At 33.6% G+C, this 25,800-nt stretch overlaps 3 protein-coding genes across 16 annotated transcripts in view; 1 reads left to right on the forward strand and 2 right to left on the reverse strand.

The window, feature by feature from the left end:
* Aldh-iii (Aldehyde dehydrogenase type III) lies at positions 1-13,868 on the reverse strand. Of its 4 annotated transcripts, none has more exons than XM_083046209.1 (14): positions 13,791-13,867; positions 13,313-13,427; positions 11,056-11,164; positions 5,710-5,744; positions 5,372-5,515; positions 5,176-5,271; positions 4,850-5,071; positions 4,155-4,318; positions 3,837-4,067; positions 3,476-3,676; positions 2,020-2,135; positions 1,298-1,433; positions 1,001-1,154; positions 1-330 (listed from the first exon to the last, which is right to left on the reverse strand). In XM_083046209.1, exons 2-14 carry the CDS (start codon positions 13,358-13,360, stop codon positions 313-315), a joined length of 1,674 nt encoding a protein of 557 aa, XP_082902335.1. In that variant the 5' UTR covers positions 13,361-13,427; positions 13,791-13,867; the 3' UTR covers positions 1-312. The 4 variants fall into 4 exon arrangements, with proteins under 4 accessions (XP_082902335.1, XP_082902334.1, XP_082902336.1 ...); XM_083046208.1 differs by lacking the exon at positions 2,020-2,135 and adding an exon at positions 3,067-3,182 and having other exon boundaries at positions 13,791-13,866; XM_083046207.1 differs by lacking the exons at positions 1-330; positions 2,020-2,135 and adding an exon at positions 3,067-3,182 and having other exon boundaries at positions 563-1,154; positions 13,791-13,868.
* Positions 8,617-21,707, forward strand: LOC145940731 (steroid receptor RNA activator 1). 4 transcript variants are annotated; one of them, XM_083046212.1, is made up of 4 exons: positions 8,617-8,868; positions 15,700-16,227; positions 16,409-16,598; positions 20,884-21,052. In XM_083046212.1, the coding sequence occupies exons 2-4, from the start codon at positions 15,714-15,716 to the stop codon at positions 21,050-21,052; spliced, it is 873 nt and encodes a 290-aa protein (XP_082902338.1). In that variant the 5' UTR covers positions 8,617-8,868; positions 15,700-15,713. The 4 variants fall into 4 exon arrangements, with proteins under 4 accessions (XP_082902338.1, XP_082902337.1, XP_082902340.1 ...); XM_083046211.1 differs by lacking the exon at positions 8,617-8,868 and adding an exon at positions 14,848-14,979; XM_083046214.1 differs by lacking the exons at positions 8,617-8,868; positions 20,884-21,052 and adding an exon at positions 16,703-16,748 and having other exon boundaries at positions 15,002-16,227.
* Positions 20,264-25,800, reverse strand: part of Tet (tet methylcytosine dioxygenase-like) — a 64,279-nt gene continuing 58,742 nt past the window's right edge. For all 8 annotated transcript variants that reach the window (XM_083046203.1, XM_083046202.1, XM_083046201.1 and 5 more), the window contains one exon: positions 20,264-25,735. In XM_083046203.1, the coding sequence (XP_082902329.1) occupies positions 23,056-25,735 (2,680 nt within the window). In that variant the 3' untranslated portion in view covers positions 20,264-23,055. The remainder of the gene's footprint in view (positions 25,736-25,800) is intronic.

Raw genomic sequence — 25,800 nt, forward strand, 5'->3', positions numbered from 1 at the left:
TATGTGTAAATTAAAGATTTAATCATGAAAATTATTTTAAGTCATTGTAAAACTTACCCCACTAAGAATATATATTTTTATCAATCTCCCCCACTAATCCACAAAGTAATCGAATATATTTGTACATGTGTGTAAAATGTGAAACTGTATAATATATAAACAATGTGTATGCACATAAAACTATAAGTATTGTAGACAAAGTTTTTACATTGCCCATTAAATTGTAAGATTAAATATAAAACTCGAAAAATGCACTTTACAAGAGTACATTTTATTTTTTGAGACGCTGCACGTGGTAGTGTCATGTTATAACTAGTCGTCCGTGTAATCCTGCAACAATATTTGCATATGACTTTTCTTTTTTCTTTGAATAATGTTTTGGAAAATATTTTGCTATTGACAGATTTAAGAATAATTGTATCTTGTCATGAGACATGATGAGATTTAATTTTTAAGTATGATATTATCAAGATATAAATTATCTTAAATATAATAGTAATATATGTAGTGATGATGTAGTGTACACATTATTATTATTATTATTGTCTTTCACAAACATCACTCAACATACATCCATTTAATGCATACAAATTCAAGGCATTATCCACATTCAGGAAACTACAAAATTCTAAGAAAAACACCTACATACGTAATAAATTTATATAAAATACGCACAATATATATAATTTCTTTTTGCAAAACAATGAAACTTAAAACACAAAAAAAATAATGTTAGCTTTTATTTATACATTGCTCTCTCTCTCACACTTTTTCTCTCCCTTTCTATCCTGAAAGCCATATTTTTTCAAATATTATTTTTTTCCTGTACCCTTCCATGCCATTCTCTACCCATATCTATTGATTAAGCATTAAGCAAATGTTTTATTCAATACATAGTTTCATAACATATATAGACTGCTTAGTTTTATTAGTGTTTACATATGACTTGTTTTTGTTTACAATACTGTTTGCGTGGAATTTAAGATATTCGTTTTTGTACCTTCAATACGGCCTTGAGTCCGATCGTGGCGAGTACTCCGAGGCCGAACATTAATAAGTATGGCAAATATTTTACGCCAGGTATTCCAGGTCTTCTTGCAAGTAAATGTCTAAGCAGTATCAATTTTTTATCGGAATACGGCGAAAAACGGTTCCTGCAAAACGTATTTTTCGAAATTAGTTTAAATATTGAAGAACTAAAGCATTGATTGATAAACTATTGCAGAATGTGTTATTCTCTAATTTGTTATATATATATATAATTATTTATACATAACAAAAGAGGAGGTTTACTTACTTTCCCAAGATCTCTGCGAATTTATTGTAATTCCGAATTAAACAACCCTTTTTATGCGTGAATGTATCGTATGTAAATTTTCCGTGATAGGCTCCTATGCCAGAATTTCCTACCCCTCCGAAGGGCAGAGTCTCAACTAAGGATATAATATACAATGATAGTTTATGAAATATAATATAAGAATAATTTAATATTTATTTATAATATATAATTATAGTTTATTGGTTTTTCTTCTTTTATCATCTACCAGAATCTACCTTGATCTATTTTGAAGATTTTATGTATATAAAATCTTATATATTCTAAATATAAAATATAAAAATTACAAATAAAGCAGTAATTATATAAATATAATTTGTGATATATATATATATATATATATGTACTATATATATAAAAATTAAATGCAATCGGATTTAATTACAATTGGACAATGGAATAAAAATAATACAGAACGTTTATATTGGAAGGAGAAGGATAGAAATGTCTTGAAACACAAATTCGTACACATAACGAATGATATATACACTTAAATTCACGTGTTAGTTTTGCCTTTATACGTATCCCTGTCTTTTAGCGTGTTTGTGTCCACAATTTGCTATGTATTGTGCAATATTATTTCAAAAAATAAAATTAATGTAAAGCAGTTAGTGTCATAAACAGATAAATCAAAATTTAAACAGAATATAAAACGTTTACAGCACGGCCAAATGTGAAAATACCTGTTGCATGTAAGAGTACGTCATTGACAAGAACATTGCCACTAGAGGTATTATTTATGATTGTGGAGATAATTCCTTCATCTTGGCTAAATATATACAATACTAATGCCTTCTCCCTGTGTGTTAAACAATTAATCAATGATTAATGTAAGAATATTGCTTTGTATCTTCTTGTAGTGTATGACAATGGTGATAATGCGAATGTGTGTATTTATGCGTAATAATAACATTTTGAAACTGTATAATTTATGCCAATAAATTTGCAAAACATTAATGTTTTGAAATCTTTAATTTTTCATTTTTGTATGCAATTTTATGCTGATATTGTTTGAATTTATTATTATTAGAAGTAATTGAGTGTATATTTCAATATAAAATTTCAATAATATTTCATTATATTGTAATTATTCTGCAATTATCTTTCTTTATATTCAGTTTGTGTGGAAATAGAGTTTTATATACATGCATGTGTAAGTTTTATGTACATATATGTATAGATACAGTGTGACTTAGTAGAGTAGTAGTAATTCTTCTTGTCGCAACATAAACCATAAAACTAGAGGAAAGAAATGAGTATGCAGTTGTTTCTACAAGAGAACAAGATACATCTTTCATATATTTCTAATTAAATAAAAAAGCATCTCTTTTGTCTTCTCTAACTCGAAAGATTCGCGCGAAAGAATGTGCCCCTAAATATAAATGCATGAAAAATATTCTCTCCGCATCTTTCCCAAAGATTGAAACAGATCGTTAATCTTGATGAAATATATACAGTGTCAATAGTCAGGCATGAGAAAGGCACGAGAAAAAAGGTATTGTAAAACAATTGAGTATGGTGGAAGGATTCCTATTCCAGTCTTGTCACAAGATTATTTCTTCTCCGAAAATTTTAATAAATAATATTTAATTATTAAATAATATTTAAATAATAATATTTAAATAACATTTAAATAATAATATTTAAATAATAATATTTAAATAATATTTAATTAATTAATAAAATATTATTTAAAAAGAAAACTACCGTCACCTAAAACCCGGACTCACCGGTATATTGCAATATCGTGTCGTTGACACAAACGGCTCCGCTGCAGATCTGATCTATAATTAGATCTTGTACCCTCTTGTTCGTGGAAAATACGTACAGTACGAGTGGTCTTTCACTAGATGTGAAAAGTTAATTACTTCGTGCCATTCTCTCGCGCATAAGAGATGAACATTTTTTTGTCTTTTACAGTTACATTCAAGTATTAAAGATTGAACTAAAATTCTATTTATTCGAGAATGATGAATTATAAAAGAGAATAAAAATGTATTCGGATAACTAAAATCTATATTTATAGTGGTATATACAAAAACAACCGCGGATTAAAAAAATATGCGTTATTTCAGAAGAAGGAATACTACTTCGATCTCTTCAATCTCTTCTGGCTTATACTTACAATAAATAACTTACCGATTATTAATGAATTCAATTGCTTCATATGCGTTATTAACATTTACTATAGGCAATATCGGTCCAAATATCTCATCCTGCATAATAGGATCCGTTGGTTTGACATTAACGAGTACTGTAGGCGAGATGTATCTCTCTGTAGGATTTGTATCACCACCAATGGCAATTTTGCCATTGCCGTTTAAAAAACTGACAAGTCGCCTGGAGAGTAAAAAATAATTGTCTGATTTGTGTCAAATTGTTTGAGAAATATAGAGAAATCAAATTATATTAAGCTCTATTAATTTAAAAATTAATCAGAGCTTAATTATATATATGTATATATAATTATATATAAGCGATATTTGCATACAAAACTTACTGATAATGTTTATCTGTAATTATACGTGACAAATCGGGACTCTCTTCCGCATTTTCACCATACCATTCGTTTAGAATCTTTTTAACTTCCTCGACAAATTTATTTTGCACCTCGGGTGTACACAGGATATAATCAGGCGCGATGCAAGTTTGACCAACGTTTATGCATTTGCCCCACAAAATACGTTTTGCTGCCAGCGGCATATCCACTGTATTATCTATGTATACGGGACTGGAAATTGATGTTGCTTAATCCAAATGAGATATACGAAAGAGGACGCAATTAATTGCATTTTTTGCATTTAAATATTTCGTTTACCTTTTGCCACCCAACTCTAACGTAACAGGTGTAAGGTACTTATTGGCAGCATTCCGTACGATTTTTCCAACCATAGAGGATCCGGTATAAAAAATATAATCGAAACGTTGATTGAGTAGCTCTGTTGTTTCTTCGACTCCTCCTAATATTACGTGGCAACATTCCTGTTCACACAATAGATTATATAAGGATTTTTACGACTTTTTTATTCCAAGGCAATAATTTTAGAAATAAAAGTATTTGAAGTTGGCAAATCAATTTATGGTTAAACAGCCTTGAATTGTATATATGTTAACGTAATCATGTATTTTAAACGTTGACGCTGGATAAAAAATTATCATTTATTTATCAGCATCTTATTACTGCATGATGTTTATGATTCAGATCAAGATCAATTAAAAATATATAGCAAATATACATAAACAGGTGGCAATTGATCTTTGTTCTAGGTTGTAGCATTAATTATACGTATATACATAAATAATGTACAATCATTAACACTACCATATATAGTCTGTATATATGGTCGTCTTTTTATATATTACAATTTTTCTCTTTCTTACATTTACTGTTCAAAACAAAAATTGCAAATGCTTTTATTACAGCTTACAATTAGTCTTGCTAATATTTTTTTAAAATATTTCGATTCACGAATTTTTAGGTATTCTATATATAAAACCAGCATATCTACATACCGTGTCTAAATATTTCGGAATAGTGTCGTACAAATATTTCGCCGTAGCTGATGCTACCTCGGAGGGCTTCAAAATCACACAATTTCCAGCTGCTAGGGCGCCTATCATAGGTAGTACACTCAGCTGAAGAGGGTAATTCCATGCACCTATGACTAGTACAATCCCATAGGAATCTTTTCGAATCTCCACGGAATCGAAGAGATTCGACAATCCTTTGGGTGGCTGCAAGAATATTACGTCTTAGTATTCATCAGAGATTGAACATGTTTTATAAATAGAAATCGAAAGATTGTGTAGGGAATGATGTATATAATAATAATAATAACCTTCTCTGTTGCCGACCATTCTTTAATATGCATGAGCATATACTTGATTTCTTGAGTTATGTAATCGATTTCTAATGCGTATGTTTCGAACTTGCTCTGGAAAATTATTGAATATTATATAATAAAAAAAAAGAATCAGTCATTGAAAATAATGTCGAGGTAATATATTATATATTTTATTTTTTTTATACCATACCCTATGCAAATCCGATGCTAATGCTGCTATAATATCTGACGAGGTTTCCGTCAACATACGTAAAACTTGCTTTAATTGTTTGATCCTCCATTCTAATACTTTTGATTTTCCACTTTTAAATGTATCTCTCAACCGCTGAACTACCTATTATACACAATTATATTAATTTATTAAATACGGTGATTTAAAAAATAATTGATTAAAAACGATCATTGAAAAAAAATCTTTTTAAACAATCAAAAAGATTTAATTTGATTTGATACAAATTATAAATACGACGACAGTAATGTAAATAATGACTTTTATAAATATATAATCAATGAATTATATATACTTACATCTACATAATTTTCTGACACTTGTTTACCATTCGCTGAAACAAATAAAGATTCGTGCTGCTTATTTTGCCTTAGAGATATTCAGTGAAGTTAAAAATTCTTTCTTAATTTAAATATTAAAAAGGTAATATGTAAATTAAACTAATTTACACATTAAAAGGGGTGAAGTTATCTTCCGCGAGTTCGCATATTATTGTGAATATATAAGAAAGTGAATAAAGCGTAAATATATACATATTTAAATTAAGCAACAAATATATGAATCACTACTAAATCTATATCATGTACAAATTCATTTTTATGGATTTATTTTTTATACGTTATACATGTAAAAAAAGCACAACAATAGGATGGAATGTTTGTCAAATCTTGAATTTCGCTTTTTCAATCGCTTTTTTTTAATAAAAAAAGAAATTCAAATTTATAACTACTGCATTATTTAATAAGTTAATTTAATATTAGTTAATAAATTATTTAAAAAGCTTGTGTGTGTGTGTGTGTAAAATATTAAGAACTTTCTCAGTAAGTTAGAAGATTAATATGTAAGGATATTAACATATCACAAAATCTTATTCTTTAGATAATTTTGATAAATCTTTATTCTAATAAATATTTGATAAAAGGACTAAGATATATTTAATATATCGCAAAAGAAAAAAGCTATACAAGATAACGACTTTTATAATCAAGAAATTAAAATATTGCTTTAATTTTCATATTTAAAAATTTACAAAAATGCAACTTTGAACAATAGTATAGTCTAATTCAAATTAATTATTTGATAGCTATAATGACTCATTTAAACTGATGTTAAGATTATTAAGAGATGCAAACATTAAAATTATTAAAATTATAAATAAGTAATTGCGTTAAAATATTCAGTGTAAAAGAGTATAAACAAATATAAAAGAACAAATAAAAATAAAATACGAATGTAAAAAAGAGTATAAATAAACATGAAAGAGCAGATAAAAAAAAAATAAGAGGAAATAAATTATTTCGAATGCAAAGATAAGTGAACAAGTCGAACATGTTTTCGTTTAGACATAGAACGCATTTTGCTTTGATAGTAAAAGTGTCAACCTTGAATATTTATAATTTATAATCATGTTGGAACCCTGAAATATTGGAATATACACGAGGTATTTCGAAATATTTTTGAAGAATTATTAAACTACAAAAGTTCAAGATATTGAAATCGACAATTTCCATACAAATTTCTCAATATCATCATCGCATATTAATTTTGTAATATGTAATGATAATGACATTATCATATAATCAAATAAGTTCTATATATATATATCTCTCTATTTATAGATTTATTTATATCATGTGAACTAATGCATGATTTGGTTTATCACAGTTCATCACAGCATATAATTTTGAAACGAGAATGTGATTCCATATAAAAAACAACTGAGTCATAGTCATTTCCGGGTTCAATTCCAAACTCTCTTATTCCCATATGTTTTTCAGGGTCTAAGGGTCATCCCGATTAACTTAATTTTAATTGACTTACAGGAAGACTATTATCAAAATTTTTAGCGCGATGTAATTATTATATACAATATAACAGGACTTTTTTGAAATTAATTTGCTTCTACTAGTTATTTCTCCAAGTTAATCAATTAATCGATTAAATTATTAATCGGAATTTAATCAAAATGGCCCTAAAAGATTGAAAGATTAAGCACAAGAAGAGATTATAAGTATGTTGAGGAATTCATCAAGGATAGGATATCTAGAAGTTAAGGATGACGAAACTTGGTGAAAAGATTCAAAAGTAATAAGATTATAAATAAAAAAATAATTGAATATAAATTGTCATAATGACAATTCATTCTTCAGTTTGTCATCCATCAGTTCATTAGCAATGACAAAACAACAGAAAAAAAAAGAATCGAAAAAAAATCATGATAATGCGCAAATATTACGCATCTGTCAGAGAGCACAAATCTATCTTCACATTGGGTGCATCCAGAAGCATGATCGCTCACTGAGCGCTCAGTGAGCGATCGTGCTTCTGGATGCACCCATCGAAAGTAGGAGAAAGAAACGAGAAACGATGAGAACCATTTTAGATACAGAAGAGAAGATAATATTTCATATGCAGAAATAACATATTTGTAGCTTATTTTGTATGCAGATAACATTGAGATTTTTCTCGATATCGAATGACGTAACAAGGTGAAGAGGTCTCAATTTTTTAAGGCTTACGTCATAAAAAAAAATCATAAATTTGTCCGAAATGGCCGCGTTCGGCAGAAAAAACAGCTTTGCAACAGTCGTAAAATTCGTGAATCCGATTGGTGTACGTTCTTCAGTTCAGCTAAGACTTCAGCTATGACTTCACGGTTATCAAAGTCAATTAAAGATAATAACACGGTGATAAAAACAAACGTACGAGAATATGGAGAGAAAATATTGCCTATGATATTCCTTTTAAATAACTGTATTATTGGATCAAGTAATGATACGTGCCAGATCTGACGCGAAAACAAAGAAAATCGTTGGCAATTATGGTGTCTCACCCATCATCTTGGGACACTTGCTCTTCTTGCTCCTATCCCGTAGTTCGTGACAAGTTTAGTTGACAAGGAGTACAGCTGACCGCGTGATGCATGTACAATTGCACGTTACATACTACCAATAAGCTCTCGAATACAATCCAAGGAGGGAACAAAATGTATTCACATCTCTCGTTATCTCTCCGACAGAAAAATAAGAAGAAGGAGAAGGGAGGCGAAAAGAGCGCCGAGAGCGAAAAACGAGGCAACTACTAACAAGATGACAGAGACCCGAAGGATCACTGAAGAGAATAGAGTTACTGGAGGTAGATATATACATATATATATATCGATAAATAGATCCTGAGGAGCAGGTCACAGTCGTTAGTTAATGGTAATTGTCGTAAGAGGGTACCACCTGTCAAAATCAGCTGACGCGCCATAAGATGTATAGAGGACCGTAGGTGTTAAAATTCTTAAGCCGCGAATCGCGGATAAAACAAGTCGAGCAAAAGTGAAGGGTGGAATTCCGGTTTTGTGGGGTGGATATAGCTGCATATCTACAAACCAGTCTCACACGTGCATTTCCTTATAGAAACATAATACGCATTCTTCAGATTTACACGTATACTTTCTCCCGGATATGGAAGTAAGTATTTTGTTTCTTTCGCTTTTGTAAATTGCAAGAGAGATTTCCTGGCGCCAAATCTCGTCAAATCTCGTCTCTAACCCATTTATCTCTTTAACGACAAAGTTATCTGTGATTTTTAATTTAACGTTTTAACTTATCGATTTTAGAGAAAGTTTATTATGTAATAAACTTGTTGACAAGAGCGTTTTATTATTTGCTTTATATATATTTATATTCTGTGTATTTGAAGCAACACAGATTCGAGATTTAATATAGTTGAGCGTCGAGTTAAAAAAGCATGATAATTTAAACATTTTAATTTATTTTTATTTAATTACTCTCTTTTGAAAAATCTCCCTTAATTTCTGAAAATTTTTTCATGTTTCTTATTAAAATTTGAATGTGATATATTTTATATATATTTTGATTTTAAAATAATCATTTTCTTCGTTCTCTTATTTTTTATTTTATTTTTTAAATAGATATACATAAATATATAAATATAAAATTATATAAAAATATATGTATAAGAAAATTTTTAAAATTATATTTTTAAATACATAAAATAAATATAAAAAAGCATGTGTCAACTATTCTACAACAATTACGTTTTTGCAAATTTTATGTAATCTTTTTTTCGTTTTATCGAATTTATTTTTGCGCATTTTTTAAGGCAACTTGTAACCAAAAATCCAAGAAGCAATCTTCGAAGATAAAAGTATTAAATATAAAAATTAGAAGATATATTTTTTTTTAATTCGGTCTGAGAATATACATTTTGGAGATAATAGCTAAAATTAAAGAGAAAAGTATTGTGTCAAATATTGAAAAGGAGCATACCGTTATTGTGATGGTTATTCTGCGTTGGCTGCACATGTATTTTTACATAATCTCCTTTGGTCGCATTCACAATATTGCTCGACATTTTTTCACAGAAAAAATATTCCCTCTAATTAGAATATTTCGTTATAGCAAGTGGGCACATAAATTCCAAACAATATCCCGTATTAATATCGAACAACTTTGCGTTATTGCGTTTGTACATTGACTTCTAAATAATATAATAGCCGTATTAATACCATATATAATTTTCTCTTTGATCGATAAAAAAAAATAAGAGATAAGAGATAAGAATCTTTTATAAAGAGATGTTTAGAAATGTTAGAGATGTTTTCAAATGAGATAATTTTATCTCGCACTTGTGTGTGCTCTATCTTTTTTCATGGATACTCGGTGTCGAAATCACGAGTGTTCTTTCGAGCTTGTCAGATTCGAGACTGGTTCTTTAATATCTAGACTATGGTGGATCGACGATGTGGAAAGGCCCGAGAACGATATGTGGTGGGGATCAGTTCGGATCGTAAAACAAAGTATATCTCTCAAATTTTTGTCCTTCGACCTAAGCTACTTCGACCTAAAGGAACTTTGCAGAATACATATAATCGCGTGAATTAGTGTATAAATCGTCTTAATTACTTGATTTTCCATAATTACTTTCTATTAGATTCTAAATTCAAGATTCGCATCAGCATACAATTTTAAATCGTAAATTCTTTCTCTCTCATCTTGAATTTCCGGTTTTTAAATTTAAATTTCTGAAAATTTTAGCTTTAATTAATTTTGAGACCATCTTTCAAGAGTCATTGTAATTTTTACTTTTACTTAGTAAAAATTTGATCAAATTGTGTAAATTGATTGAGCTTAAAATTCATCGTTAACCTACTTAGATAGAATAAAATATGTCAGGTCCAGTAAATAATATATGTGTGATATACCTTAGCTAACTGGAAAATTATAGGTTCGTCTTACATTTATCGCTAAGTGTGTAATTTTCTTTTATACAGCTGCGACTTTATCATTACTTATTGCAGTTCGCCTTGTCTATTTTTAAATCATCCTTTCAAGGCGGACAAAGAACAAGTGAAATTCTTATAAGCCCAGCTGGCCTCTATAGTCATAGAGGAAACTTTTGTGTTTGAAAATTCAATTATCGCTTCATGCAAATATTAAGAATTACGACAGATTTTTCGCATTTCAAGTTTGAAAAGCTAAAGAAATAATGACTTTTGTATTTTTCTCCATGAATATATAATTTAATGCTATTAATATAGCTTATTTTTTTTATTCCTATAATTTAAGATTATAATTTTGAATATAATAGATTAAAGTTACGTAAATCATAAATATATAAAGGAAATTACTTACCTGGTTCGGAAATGTTTAAAACAACTTCTTGCATCCCGACTTCTTCGATATCGATGCAACAAATAGCCGAGCCTTCCTCAGCATCCGAAATATCCACTGCCACTTCATTCTAGACAAAAAACAATATTACTAAATTAATAACTCATTAATATTATATTACAACGCATTAATTATGTTGTCGGAAATTTTTTTTTATATCAGAGATTTGCCTTTTAAATAAATATTTAATGTACATTAAATATGCATTAGATAATTATAGATTCTGAGACTAAAATGATGATAGCAATTAGTTTTCGTTGAAAAACTATATAATCATTTTATAATTATCGAAATTTAATCGTCGATGATAGCAATTAGTTTTCGTTAAAAAACTATTTAATCGTTTTATAATTATCGGAATTTATATAGAATTTATATAATACAATTGCTGCTTTTTATAAATATTTTCGTAGAGTAGCTGTTTCTTGCGTGCGTATACAGGGTGTTACAAAAGCTGTTACATTATGTTACATCGGATTTGCTTAGCACCATGCGATAGAGAATGAAAATCTAAGAAGATTTTTCCTCAATGAAAATGTCGAGGCATCATTAATTTTCGAGTTATAAGTGATTGAAAATGAAGGGCTCTTCGCAAAATAAACTTTATGGAATTAAAAGATTAACAAAACTGCATTCTTCAGTTAATTTCAGGTCGAGTTTAATTTAATAGAATTTTAATTTAAGGCTTAGTTACTAAGATATATGATGGCAAAAATTGGGAACTTGCAAAAAAATGATGACCTCCCTCGACATTTTCGTCGAGGAAAAATCTTCTTAGATTTTCATTCTCTATCGCATGGTGCTAAGCAAATCCGATCCTTTTGTAACACCCTGTATATATTCACGTATGTATGTACTTGGTCATTTTCGCGGTTAACGATCTGGAAAGTGGAAAATCGGGAAACAGAGACAGACAGAGAGAAAGAGTCTCGCATTTCACTTCCTTGTCGAAAGTGCGAGTTACGCGTATGTGACTTTTAATATTCCCATGCTATAATCGGTGCTCATAGGGATAATAATAGTCTGTAACAGAGAGTCCTAATATTATGGAACACGCGTTTTTATTACGCAAAAATTGTTTATAAGAGCTAAAATATGTTACTAGCTTTTATCATAAGTATACCACATATGCCAATCTCGTTATATGTAATTATGAGTGAAGGAACTGATTAGTATCTGTTTACATCTCATTTCGCATCCCGAATATATACGAAGAATAATCATATGCGACATTATAACGTTCATGTTATTTTAATAATCGAAATATTGCGAAATTTGAATTTCGACATGCCATTTACATTATTCAAGCGAGCGTCATTTAAGCATATACATTTATGCATATATTAAAGGGAGAAACAGTCGAAATAATAATCGTTTGAATGTGATTATTTCATTATTCAAGAAACTTTTCCATTTCCGTTCTTATAATAATTTCAATGTATAATTTACGGTGTGCAAACTTATATTGCAATACTTGACGGTTTATTTCAAGAATTTTTTTGGTATACCTTATTCGTTCGATAGAAAATTTGGAAGAATTTTTATTCAGGAATCATATTCAGCTGAAAAAATCGGAAATTGCGTGATTTTGAGACCAATCGAAACTCAATCGTTCGTTAATAAATATAGTATAGAAATATTATCGAACAATATCGAAATAGCACAAACATTTGGACAAGTATTGCGCTGTTTCTACGAATTACGTAATTTTTTACGTTTTTATGATTTACGAAATACGTAATACGAATCTTTTATATAATCTTGTAAAGAATATTTTAAAATATAATTATACGCTCGCTTAAGCAAGTAAGCTGTATTATAAAAAGGTATCATAAACGCTTTCCAGTTTTGCAGAACAAAGGTTCTATAAAAGTTGAGTCATTACGTCAACGAAGAAACATTTGATTAGCATCACATTTCGAAACATGGCACATTTGAGAGAATATCACGCAAACTATCTATTAAGTTCTCTAGCTTAATTAACAGAATATTTGTATATTAGTTTGAAGTAGCGAGTAATTTAAATGGCTGTATAATGCGTGTACTTTTACCGTAATGACGCTACAATTTTTTGTTTATTCTCATTATTCATTATTTTATTTTTAAAATTCGGCAAGTCAAATATATTATATACGCGAAGGAAAAACACGTGTATTATAGGTCGATCACGTGGCCAAGGATGTGGTATTATATCACTCCATGTATAAGAAACACTTGCCATGTTTAGAGATTCCGTGGAAGATGTCGTCATTTCATCCACAGTCATTTGTTTTTTCAGACACTGATTGATTGTTGACTAATGCAACAAAATTGTCCTTCTTGTACAGGTGTAACTAAAATTAATGTAAATAAAATTATACGTATAGCAATCTCTGTGGACGAAGATCCAAAGATCAAAGTCGTAGTAAGAAAAGGTCATGATATTTTATATATTCCAAATTCTTTTTACGCGATATATATTATTATATGTACATATAATATTGTATAAATTATATTTCACAATATATTAATTATTTGAGTATCTAACATGAGCTATCATCTAGCTGTAGAGGGATTTGTTAACTCTAATATATATATACACATATATCTTTAAAAATGCGAGGATAAAAAGAATTATAATAAAATAAAATTTAAAAAATGGATGAAAGCTATATACGGTATATAAAAACTACGTTAAAAATTAATGAAATACTAACCGATGAAGCTAGGAGTAAATACGCACAATTACTAAATGTCGAGAAGACGACGTTGTTAGTTAGACTTCGCTTTAACGTTTGCTTCATGAATAGTCAATAATGACCTCAAGTGATCTCGCAAGTATTCCTTTTTTTTCGAACCATTTTTTTTATTTATACGAATGATTAACGCGGTTTTGCAAAACTAGGCGTAAAAGCAAGGAAGGTAAAATTCGTCGAATCATTGCAGATCTATCTTATTCGAAGATTTCGACGAAATTTTTCGTACGAGTTTTGAAAGATTGATCAATTATAAACGTAAGTCTTGCAAATCATTCTCGTCAAAGACATTAAGCTCGTATCAGACGCGTATATACGTATATATTTTGAAAATTCAGAGTAAAGATTGAAGATTGAAATTTAATCCATCTGGACAAAGAAGCTTTAGCTCATCCCTTTGTGCCCTGATTAATCAAATTTTAATCTTTAATCTTCAATATTTTAATGCATATATAGTCCGATATAAGTTTTATGCCTTTTGCGAATACGCAGCAAGTCTAATAAAATTGTCTTGCAAATTAGCCAATCAGCTTTTCAATATGTTTTCAGAAGCAATAGTAACACGTGATGATTGGTTATCAGTTTCTTGCAATGCGTTGTCGCGTTTTATGTACAAGAGCCTTATTTATATGCCTCTGTTTATCATCTCTCTTCTCTCTCTCGCTGCTCATTCTAATTCGCGCGACCATATGACAGATGACAGGTGGAGTGAGAGAGATTCTCTCTCTCTCTCCCCCTCCCCCTTTCTTTCGCGCGCGCGCGCTCTTGCCAGTGTTGCCAATTTCAGGGGCGAGCCGCGGCGGGTGGTGGGGGGAGCGGCGTGGTGAGGGCTCGGGGGTGCGCGCGCCGTTTCGTCACGTGGTTGGCAGCTGCGCAGAGGTGGTGGTGGGGGGCACACCAAACCACGTGACGCGGTCACGTGACGAAACGGCGCGCGCACCCCCGACCCCCACCACGCCGCTCCCCCCACCACCTGCCTAGGCTCGTGGCTCGCCCCTGAAATTGGCAACACTGGCTCTCGCTCTAATCAAAGGCTGGATTCCGTAAAGCGCATATGCGCGCATTTATCTATAGTACACGTCACGTATATTATAGAAAATGCGTGCATATGCGCTTTACGGAATTCAGCTATAGTCAGGTGTCATATAATGTAAGTAGATAGAAAAATATAAGAGAAGTGATGAGAAACAGAGAGAGAGAGATAATATAAAAAGGAAAAGATAGAAGAGAATTACGTGACTCTACTTGTGATTAATGTATATATTTATAGATACGTTAGGTTATACAGATCCGATTTCAAATTGTCACGTTCACTGAACGTGATCTTTTATACACATTCTCGTTTTATCATGTAAATACAGCTAGAAATGTATGCGCACATGGAGCGCCTTGTAATCGATGAATGATTTCTACGTATATATTATTTTAATAAGACTGAAAAAAACTTTATTGTCGCTATAAATATAAATAAAAGAAAAAAAAAAAAAAAAAAAAAACTGGTTTCGTTGAATCGCGAGCTGGAGGCCCGAAATATGTAAACAATCTTAATAGCGAGGAATTTGTCAAGGAATGTATTATTTCGTCTTATTACGAGTCTCTGAAACTATAAACTCTGCATTTTAAATTAATCGATGCCGCATTTGTCAGCTGTCAAACTTAACCTAAAAATGGAGCAAAACTCCTCTTTGTTCTCGTCCAATGATATAGTGTCCAGACAGAAATAAACAATCATCTCAAGACGTAAAGAATCTTAAATAGGGAGGAATCTGTCAAGGAACGTATTATTTCGTCATATATTATATTATGAGTCTCTGAAACTGATATCTGTATTTAATTTTTCCTTTAAATTAATCGATCTCGCATTTGTCAGACCTAACCTAGAAAATGGAGCAAGACTCTCCTTCGTTCTCGTCCATTGACACAGTGTCGAGCCAAAAGTCACTGCCATCCTCTCACGATCCTGGTTGGAACGATCCACCAGAATGGGCTCTGTCTACGCAGAATGTTTCCTCCGGAAGCAAGAGACTCTTAAACAAGCGAGTGGCATTTCCATTGTCTTCGCAGAATTCTTCCACAGAAAGAGTCAGTTCGCCCTCACCGTCGAATGCTCCTCCTATTTTACAATCTTCCACAGCTCCTGTAATAACTACAGCTCCCCACAAGCCTCTTGTGGCACCTAACGAAAAAGATCTTACGACAAGGACATTGGAAACAGATTTTGACAAAGATCAAGCTTTGACTGAAGTTTTGGCCAATCTAGAATCAGTAATGACAAAACAGAAGATGGACACGAACAAGGCAGAAGAAATACAAAGGAGATTAGATAGCATGAAAGCTGACTGGCGTGAAAAGAAATTGAACGATATGATACAGAAAAATGTTTTGGATATATCGAAAGGTATTGATGAAACTTTTGCATCTATATCAATATTTTTATGTATTAAATATGTTATTATATATATATTACATATATATATTTATTAATATATATATTATATTTATTAATATATTTTATATATATATATATATAAAATATATTAATTGTATATATCTTTGTAACAAGTATTGTATATTTTCAGCATTGCTGAGGAAAGACATCAAACAAGCTGACAAGATCCACATTGCTCTTATGATGCAGCATGCAAATGCTTGTCGTACCTGGATGCCAGCAATTAGGCACATCATTTTTGAATTAAAAAAAGAATGTGAAGATTTCAATGTTTCGCAGCCAGAACAGTCGCCTTTATTATCTCTTAGATCAAAGGAAAAGTGAGTTTATTGCTAATTAATTACACTATACAGAACAATTTAAAAAAAAAAAGAGGATAGTCATTTGTTACTTCTTGTATTCGACTGTTATGATATTTTTGTAGGAAATGCATTACATGGTGTCTAAATATTTAATATAAATTAATATAAAAATAATTAATATATATATAAATTAATATATAAAATTCATAAATCATCAATATATACAGTATATTATACATTGCCATGAATTGTCGAGATTTCTTGCAGGAATATATAACACGAATAAAAAAATGAAAGCGATTGTACTCATAAAAGTTTTTTGTATTTTTCATTTCTCTCTTATGTATATTCACAAAGGACAATTACATCTGTCTTACCACATATCTTTGTCTAAATGTATTCTTATGTTGATAATAGTCATCGATAGCTAAAATCATTTATTTTATTACTTATACGTATCATATACTCACTATATCGTACTTTTAAGCATACTTCAATCTTAAGTGGACGCGGATCTCTCTCTCTGTGCATCCCCTGAACGAAATTTTTTATTATTAACCTGAAACGTCCTCTCTCATTTATATTTTTCGCCCAAAGTGAGTCTTTTTATTTCATTGCTTTCGCTGTCTCTCCCATCTTCATCCTTGCTTCGATTTGTCTATGCGCGCGATTTTTATCGCGCGCAAAAAAATGCTTTACAATTTATGGCTCTTAGAAAACTTACGCTTATAACTTACAATTCATTTCTTTAAACGTCAATATATTAAATTTCTTTTCCACTCTTCGCGTAAATAAATATTCATAAATACATTGGGGAGCGACGTGCGTGAAAGCTCTCTCGACTATTTTTTTATCTTTCTTTCTTTCTCTCTCTCTTTCACTCTCTTCCTTTCTCTCTATTTATCTCGCTCTCAGGAAGAACGTATTCTCGCTAATCTCGCGAAAAAACCTGCGAATTTTCGCCGAGAGATAATCACGTTCTCGCGCGTCCCCGCCCGAATTTCGATTAAAAATTTTTTTCTTCATGGCTTTATCCAAAAATATATATACATATATGTGGTCGGTGTATATGTAACGCTGCATCCTTACAACATACATCCGTGGACTCTCTCGGACTGAGTGAGTTACATCAACAAATCGGCTTGTAACAAACCCAGCTGGTATGTGTGTGCACTTTTAAAACGGTATACAACTTGTACAAAGAGAGTAAAATAAAGTTTGGGTCGATTAAGGGTTTCACGTTAAGCTGATGTAAGCGCTCTTTAGATCTTTTTGTAACATTTGATGGATGGAAGGCGTGTAAAATCGATTTCGCGAAACATATACATCGACTTGTTTCGTTTTGCTTTGTTTGTTGTTTTCTTTTATTGTTACACAAACATCCATACGTTTGCTAAAAACTATTTAAAAAATTTGTTTTTGCATTTCTCTCTCTCTTTCTCTCATTCATTCACTCACACATTCACTCTCTCTTTTTCTCTCTTTCTTCTTCACTCGACCGTTTATTATTTCTTTTTTTTTCTGGATTTTCTCATAGGATTTTTTGTATAAAACAAAATGGCATCTTTTTGGCATTGGAAGAAAAAATACACTCTTCAACGTTTATTTCTTTCTTAATTCACCGTCCTTCTATCTTCAATCGTAACCCCCCCTTTTTCGCTAATTTAATTAATCTCTGTTAATCAGATTTCAGATTTTTTTCCTCCTTATTACATGGATTTATGCAACGATTCGTTCGCTCGAAAAATCGCGCAAAAATCGCTCGTCGATTTATTAAATATAATTTTTTTTATCTAAAAATTTTATCTAAGAAATATGTTCGCAATTTTTACGTATTTGCTTGATTTGATAAATTTGTGCCTCTAACAAAGATTCTCAAAGAAGAAATAATTACGAGGATAAATGCTAATCGTTGCATATCAATCTATATCTTTCGGACACGCGATGGTTTATTATTTCTCATTCTTGTATATATCAATTATTGTTATATATTTTACAAACACTTCCTCATTATTTAATACTATTTTGGCATCGTCGAGAACGGTATGTGTATTTCGAGAGTTTTCTCCTTCATAAAAAACTTTTTAGCAAGAACAACGATCTTCAATATATACTTATAGACAGTTGGAAGTAGTAATAGTTATTTAATGGCATTTTTATTAAGGTGCGCGTTAATAAGGCTAAGTTCATTCCGGAAGTTGATATGGAATTTTGATTTCCCTTGCACGTGGAATGCAACAGGTGTCGCGAAAGCTCATGCTTCTTCTTCTTCTTCTTCTTCTTCATCATCATCATCATCATCATCATCCATCATCATGCTTTCAAAATGTAAAACAATTTCAATCATAATTTATTCTTAATTGCGAGAGAGAAGTGGAGGAGGGAGATTTAAAAATATTCCCGAGCTATAATAAATATCAAACAACAAATTTTTACAAAAAGATGATGCTGTGCATGGAGTGTTTTTTCGCGACACCCGTTAGATCCGAAATCTGTGGGAGAAACGCGCTTCAAGAGCTTAATCAAAACTCGATACAAAGATATCGCGTTTGTCATTGTATTGTCACTTTTTTTTTTTTTTTTCTTGCGGAACGATACGAGGAGGAGGATAATCTTTGTCGTATATGTTAAAAAAAGCCATCGGGCCCTGATGATATTCTACAATTGTACTCTCATTGCCATCCGAAATAAAAAAGCTGCCTTATCTAGAAAATGTATCAGTGTGATCTCTCGCATATGCGTATCCGGATATTACGCATTTATTATCATATATTATTACGGATTGAGACGCGTATGTATATATATGCGTGTGAAGCGAAAGAAACGAGTGTTGCGTTTGAAATAGTCCCATATTGCCGTACTTGTACGCATTTCTATCACGTGAAGAAGAAGTAGTGGCGAACTTATTAGCTTATATATATTATATATATATATTATATATAGAACGGAGATACTTTTTTTGGAATAGATCGGAGAATTAATATATGTGTGTGAATTTTCGATGTGAAATGTATCGTGACGTTTCCATGCGCGTTTGTCGAGATCTATAATTTTTTCTTTTTCTTTTAAATATCTAAAATAAATATCTATACTCAGCATACACATTTGAAAATTCCTCTTCTATTTTTTTTCTAGAATACTTGAATTTAATACGATGAAACTCTCATACTTTATAAAATATAGAAAGATACTCGATTAATATTTATTATTGTTTTCCGATTAAAATTTTTGTATGCGTATGTCCGAGGCTGTTTACGAGCAAAAAAGTCAATGTAGGACATGGACATTTTTTTTTAAGGAGAGACATTGATCGACCGGTTCGCGCACAGAAAGGTCAGATAATCTCGATCGAAATTCGAGCCGCCAACTTGCTGTTAAAAAAGTAGAATAACGGTACAACACCACGTTATAAAACTTAATTAATATAAATAATACATTAAATTAGATTATATTACTAGTTATTACTGTGTTGCCGATATTATTATTATTACTATTTACTATTTACTATTACATGCGATAACTAATGAATGATAATATATTAATGATTCCTATAATACTCCAGTAGGCGAGGGTTGGTCGCGTCTCGCTTCTTTCTTTTTTTCATTCCACCGATTTTTTTGCGGACATAAATGCAAAAAGGAAAGATAGGACTCGACTACGCGAGCCAAAGAATCAAAAACTCGTCACAATTCACTCCCTCATTATTAGCTAAAATACAAATTTTTTTCCGCTGTAAAGTGCTACGCTTATTTGAAAGAGTCAAAGATAGACGTTCGTAGCGAAAATAAATAAATAAGTGGACCTTTTCGATTATCGATTCTGCGCTCTCTCGCCTTCTCACGCCTCGGATACCTTCCTCTGTTCAGTCTTCCGATAGGGTATACTTGGATTACGTATTTACCACTCTTCTACTGAACATAGACGATGGGTCTCCTCGCGAGAAGCTTTATCTTTCCTTCTTCTATTTAATTCTTCCAGAATCAACTCTCTTTGCGCCCAGTGTCATCGAAGAGAGCACTTTTTAAATTGCTTTCGCGCGGCATTTCAGACTCTCGATAAAAGGACTCTTTTTCTGAGTTCTTCGGTCTTCCTCAGGGGAGATTGAAAAACTTGAGAGAGAGTCCACGATATCTTCTTTTTTTAGAGAACCTAGTGAAGCTTCCTACCCGTCACTCCTCTCAAAATAGCATAAGTTAAACTTCGAAAGACAGTATGAGTTAAGATATAGAAGGCGTAAACATCGTCAAGATATTACTGGGGTCTGTTAACAGAAATATGGAATGTGCTTGACATAATTTGACAGGAGTGTAACGGGATGTAGACGAACAGGGCACTTTTGGCTAGTCTGGACGTGTCAAATGCGTCAACGTTACATTTCTCATCAACGGATCCGCTGTTTGAAATCATGTGTTAGCGCAACAAAGTTGGTTTCGATTCGCTGTCATCAGAGAGACACCGAACCGCCGCATTGAAATCCTTCAAAAGGCTCTCCACGATGACAGATGGGCGTCTACAATTCCTCAGGAGGCCACATCGCCAGAGGTTGGTCCTCGATATCAAAGGTCATCGGCAGAATTCTATTGCCTGGCCTCGCTTGCAACAGGCTCAGACTAAAAGACGATTAATATGTACAAATAAAATCGAGGAATATTGAAAAAGATAATGATAAAGTCACAGATCGAATCTCTTTCCCCATTTCTACTAATTCAATAATATATATGACCACGCGTCGAATCTCAGAGAGAATTGATCAAATCCCTTTTTTTTGTCGCACCAATTAGCCTTCGACCATTTCTTTTTATCCATCCCTTTCATGTCGGCGAGAGAAAGTCAAATGCAAACGTCTCTCATCGCCCATATTGTGAAAAATGTGATTAACCCTTTAAACTCTACCCCTTAAAAAACTGGTTCGTACACAATTATTTTGATATATATTTGTTTTACCGAATTTTTTAACAAATTATGCCGAATGTTTTTTTTTTTTTAGATCCGAGTAAAAAGGGTTAAACAAGTGAAGTGAAACAAGCACACGTAAGGGAAGAACGTCAAATCGATGATGGAGAACAACACTCGGCTTGTGTCCAACGTATATCATCGCGGACCAAATAGATACACCACCCTTACTCTACGCGTCACGTGATTGTTAGATAAATGCTTTGTACTCAGCCGACCCGAAGGACGCATGGTTAGTATTTTATATCGCTTGCCATTTGAATTATAATCGTACTTAGTACTTAGCTACGAGTACAAACACGTAAATAAATACGAGAATAAGAAGCGAAATGTACAAAGGCTAGAAATCAGATATACAATTACATATCGTTTAATTAATTTAAAGACTTGAGATCATCATTGTCGTCGTGTCCTCGTTTGGGATATATTTAGGATTGTGCTTGGACCTTTTCGCGAGAAGAATCGTTCAACTAACGAATATAAAAAAGAGGTGTTCCCGAAATTAACGCCCTTCCACCATTTTTTTTTCATCTCCAGACTGCGAAAAAAGAAATATAAAATTAATCGGATATTACAACTCGAAAGCATTTTTCGATACATTATTTAAATGATATTATATAATATAAAAGATATTATAATATATCATTATAATTATTTTTATGTCAATATATTATAATATTTACTCAATCTTTGTGGAGTAAAAAAACCCAATGCTTTCTATTGTACATTTAATTAAATAATTGATATTTCTTTCAGACGTGAATGCAATGTTTTCTCTATTTTTTTGTCTTCTATACAAAGTTTCTCGGTGGAGTGCGATAATTCTGAGATCATGTCGTGCAAGTTTTTTTTTGGAGTGTACAGTACGCTTAATGTGTGCTCTGTGTATACGTGTGATATCGCGTGATTCATCATCTAGACTTCGACTAGCTAATAAGATTACAATTCTACCAACACGAAATCGTTATATGTAAGCGATATTACTTAAAGTGTACAGGATCAGAATACGAAAATCTATAATCGTATCAAAGTCTTCGCAAGGCGTAGCCTTTCATCGGAGCTTTCCTGATACGTCATTAGCCTCGGTCGTTATATATCATTGTCATCTCAATTTTGCAGCCTCCGACTCGATCGCGGAAGCCTCGTTTGTCAGTAAAAAGTCAATATAAAATGCGAGCCCCTATACAGGATGACATCACACCCGGCGAGGCTTTCTTCGAGCATGTTATTTTTTTGTCGCTATATGTTTAAATCCTGCGTAAAACCCGAAATAGAAAAATGGCAGTGCAAATTGTGGTTCTCGTTTCTTTTTTCTCTCTCGGAATAACTAACTATAACGATAATAACAATATAAAGCCTCTCGTGGTAAAGTCGCCGCCTCGTCGCTCATCCTCGATCGGAGTCGTCGCGATTCTCGTCGTGTCGGGATCTCGGTATCTTAAGATCCTCTCGTTGGATTCTGGCGTCTCTCGGTACAAGGCCTCGGTCATCAACGATCGAAGTTGTACCGTCCGACCTCGACTCATCCAATCGCACCGCCTTCCTGGTACGGGCCAGTTATCATGCAAGGGTGCATCGGGAAGAGCGTCGTCCAAGTCATCGTTGTATACGTGGGCGATCTCATCATGAACTGCGAGCTGGGAACACTTGGAATGTGCGTCAGCGATGGAAGTGGCGTCGTCTTTCCGGAACTGCCGGGACTCGTCGCGGTAGTCGAAGTCGATGAATTGGACGTCGTTGACGAGGACATACTGCCGATGGTGGACGTCGTGACGCCCAATTTGCGCAGTCGCATCTTCTCCTCCCACTCGTCCCAACCGTGCCTGGGTCTGTTTAGATTGCGATGTTGATAAAATACCAAGCTAATCCTGGTTGGATTGAGGCGATTGGGCACTTTCAAGGCGGTGGTGGCGTGCATCTCGTGCTTCGCGCACTCGAAGAGCACGCTACCGTGGCCCAAGGCGATTGCGACACCGCCCATCTGCGGATCCTTGAAACATTCCTCGTTCTCAGAGTAGTCCGCTACTTCGCCGAGCGGTTCCGCTTTTGGCGGAGGTTCCGGTAACACCGGGAAGTAGGGTGGCGGTCCGTAGATGTCCCATCGCGGTGCGTCCCACCTCGTCCAACCGGAATTCAGACCTTGGTACGTTGGATTCAGACCCTGATACGGATATTGGGACGAGTGAAAGCAGCCCTCGCGCTTCGGTTGCTGGTAAAACTGCTGAGGATATTCCGAAGCCTGATACGACTGATGATGATTATAATTGTAACCTTCCCACGAGTTTGCGTAGGGTTTCTCGAATACCGGATAAGTCGGGTAGCCGGTGTATTGAGGAAACGCATGGTGACTTAAACCGGACATGGCGTGAAAATCTTGTACTTGTTTCATCTCCTCGGCCCATGCCAGAGAATTCGAGTTGGAATTGGACACTTCCTGCCTGCCGTCGTAGAATCCTTCTCGGATTTTATCTCCTGGATAATTATTCTTCGCTTGATTGGGTATGCATCCGTTTTGGACCGAGCTGCTATTTAGAGCATTCGCAAAGATAGGCTTTGTCGAGTCTGATGGTTTTAAAAACGTTTTGTTCAAAGGATTTGGATACGTATTGGGCTCTGCGGACGGGTTCTGATTGGATATCGTGCGCGAGGGCGGTCTTCCTTTTGGCACTCGGAATGGCGACGGTTCAGATGGCGTTTCCCAGGAAGTAGTCTTGGTTTGGTCCGGTCTTGCCAGTTTACTGGCCCAGATTTTTCTATCGCCTATCTGCTGATCATTGAATTGCTGCGGATTTTTAACTTGATTAGGACTCCAGGAGTTCGCCGTGTTCCAATTACGCGGACAAGCAGCTTGATCGGAAGACGGGGATGCAGGGTGATTGACCACGAAGGGCTTCGATTCCGATTGTCTTTGCGCATGATAAATGGGTTTTCGTTGATCATTCGGCATCAATGAGCATTGCGCGTTGTTTCGCTGTTCAAATGCTGGCAAATGCAATGAACCGTGCATCAAGATGTCTGTGTTCGGAGTTTCCATTGACTTATGATTACCGTTGTCTATGCAAGAGAATAAATTTGCCGCATTACCGTCGCCATATTGATTTTGATAACCGGAATTTACGGGCGATTGCATCTGCTGTTGCGATGGATAAGGATGCTGCGTTCTATTTGCGAACGTTTGCTCGGTCTGTGGCCTCAGCAATCTCGCGGAACTTTCAGCGTTTATATAATTTTGCGTCTGAATGGTGTTTGAATATTTCTGCTGACTAGAATCTCCCGTGTATCTAGGAGATGATAATCTCAACTGATTGGCGATATAATCTTGTCCCGTGTTGCGAACGTGATGAATAGTCGGCGACGGATTCATCTTGGATGGAGTGTTTCGCGTGGCTTCCACGCCGAACGATGAATTGAGGGAACCGATTCTCGAAGAACAGTCATTCTGTCTATTGTCAGGAGCGAGATAATTTCCAGGTATCATATGATGATTGTAATTATTTTCCACGTTTGAATGTTCCAGATCTTTCGACGAAATCATCTTCGGGTCGTGAAGCATCGGGCCGCAGCCTCTCGGTGACATGCCATAAGAAGTCTCTCCGGGTACGCTCGCGTGGGAACGAGGTGAAACGGGGTGAGTTCTAGTTGAATTTCCATAACATCCTCTGGCTGAATCCACTGTAGAGTTGGCTAGATTCCTCGAGTTCGGTCTGTGCTCTTCTTGGGAAACGGTACTTTTAGGTCTGATATCTGGATCCAAGCTAGTACTGTCTGGGTCTACTTTGATGTCCCTTTCTAAACCGCTAAACGAGGGATACTCTCCCCATGGATTCAACCAGTTGTTTTTTCGCTGTTCGAGCCAGCCATTTCGATTCCATCCTTGCTGCTCATTCTGATACGATCCCCAACCTTGATACATGGATACCGGACTGTCTAAGACCGTGGATGATACCTGAGAACTTTGCAACTGCGCGTCGATTCCTTCAAACATCGGTGTCATCTCCAATGATAATTGCGAGTCTCTCAATTGCGGCTTGGACGAGTCTGCGTGTCCCACGGAACGTCCAGCATCCACCATCTTTTCCGCGAAAGTCTTGACTGTATCCTTCTTGCCGCTCGAATTATCAGGTTCGTCGTCTTTCCTTTTTTTACCATGACGTCTGCAGGGCTGGAGCGGAACCGATCTAACTCGAACCTCGCATGGATATCTAAACAAAAAGCACAAGAACATTGTTTATATTTGTATTGAATGTTTTCTATATATTATAAATTA

Source organism: Prenolepis imparis, unplaced genomic scaffold (genome assembly GCF_030444845.1).
Source record: "Prenolepis imparis isolate NDT839.2.m4 unplaced genomic scaffold, iyPreImpa1.0 SCAF_9, whole genome shotgun sequence".
Lineage (NCBI taxonomy): Eukaryota > Metazoa > Arthropoda > Insecta > Hymenoptera > Formicidae > Prenolepis > Prenolepis imparis.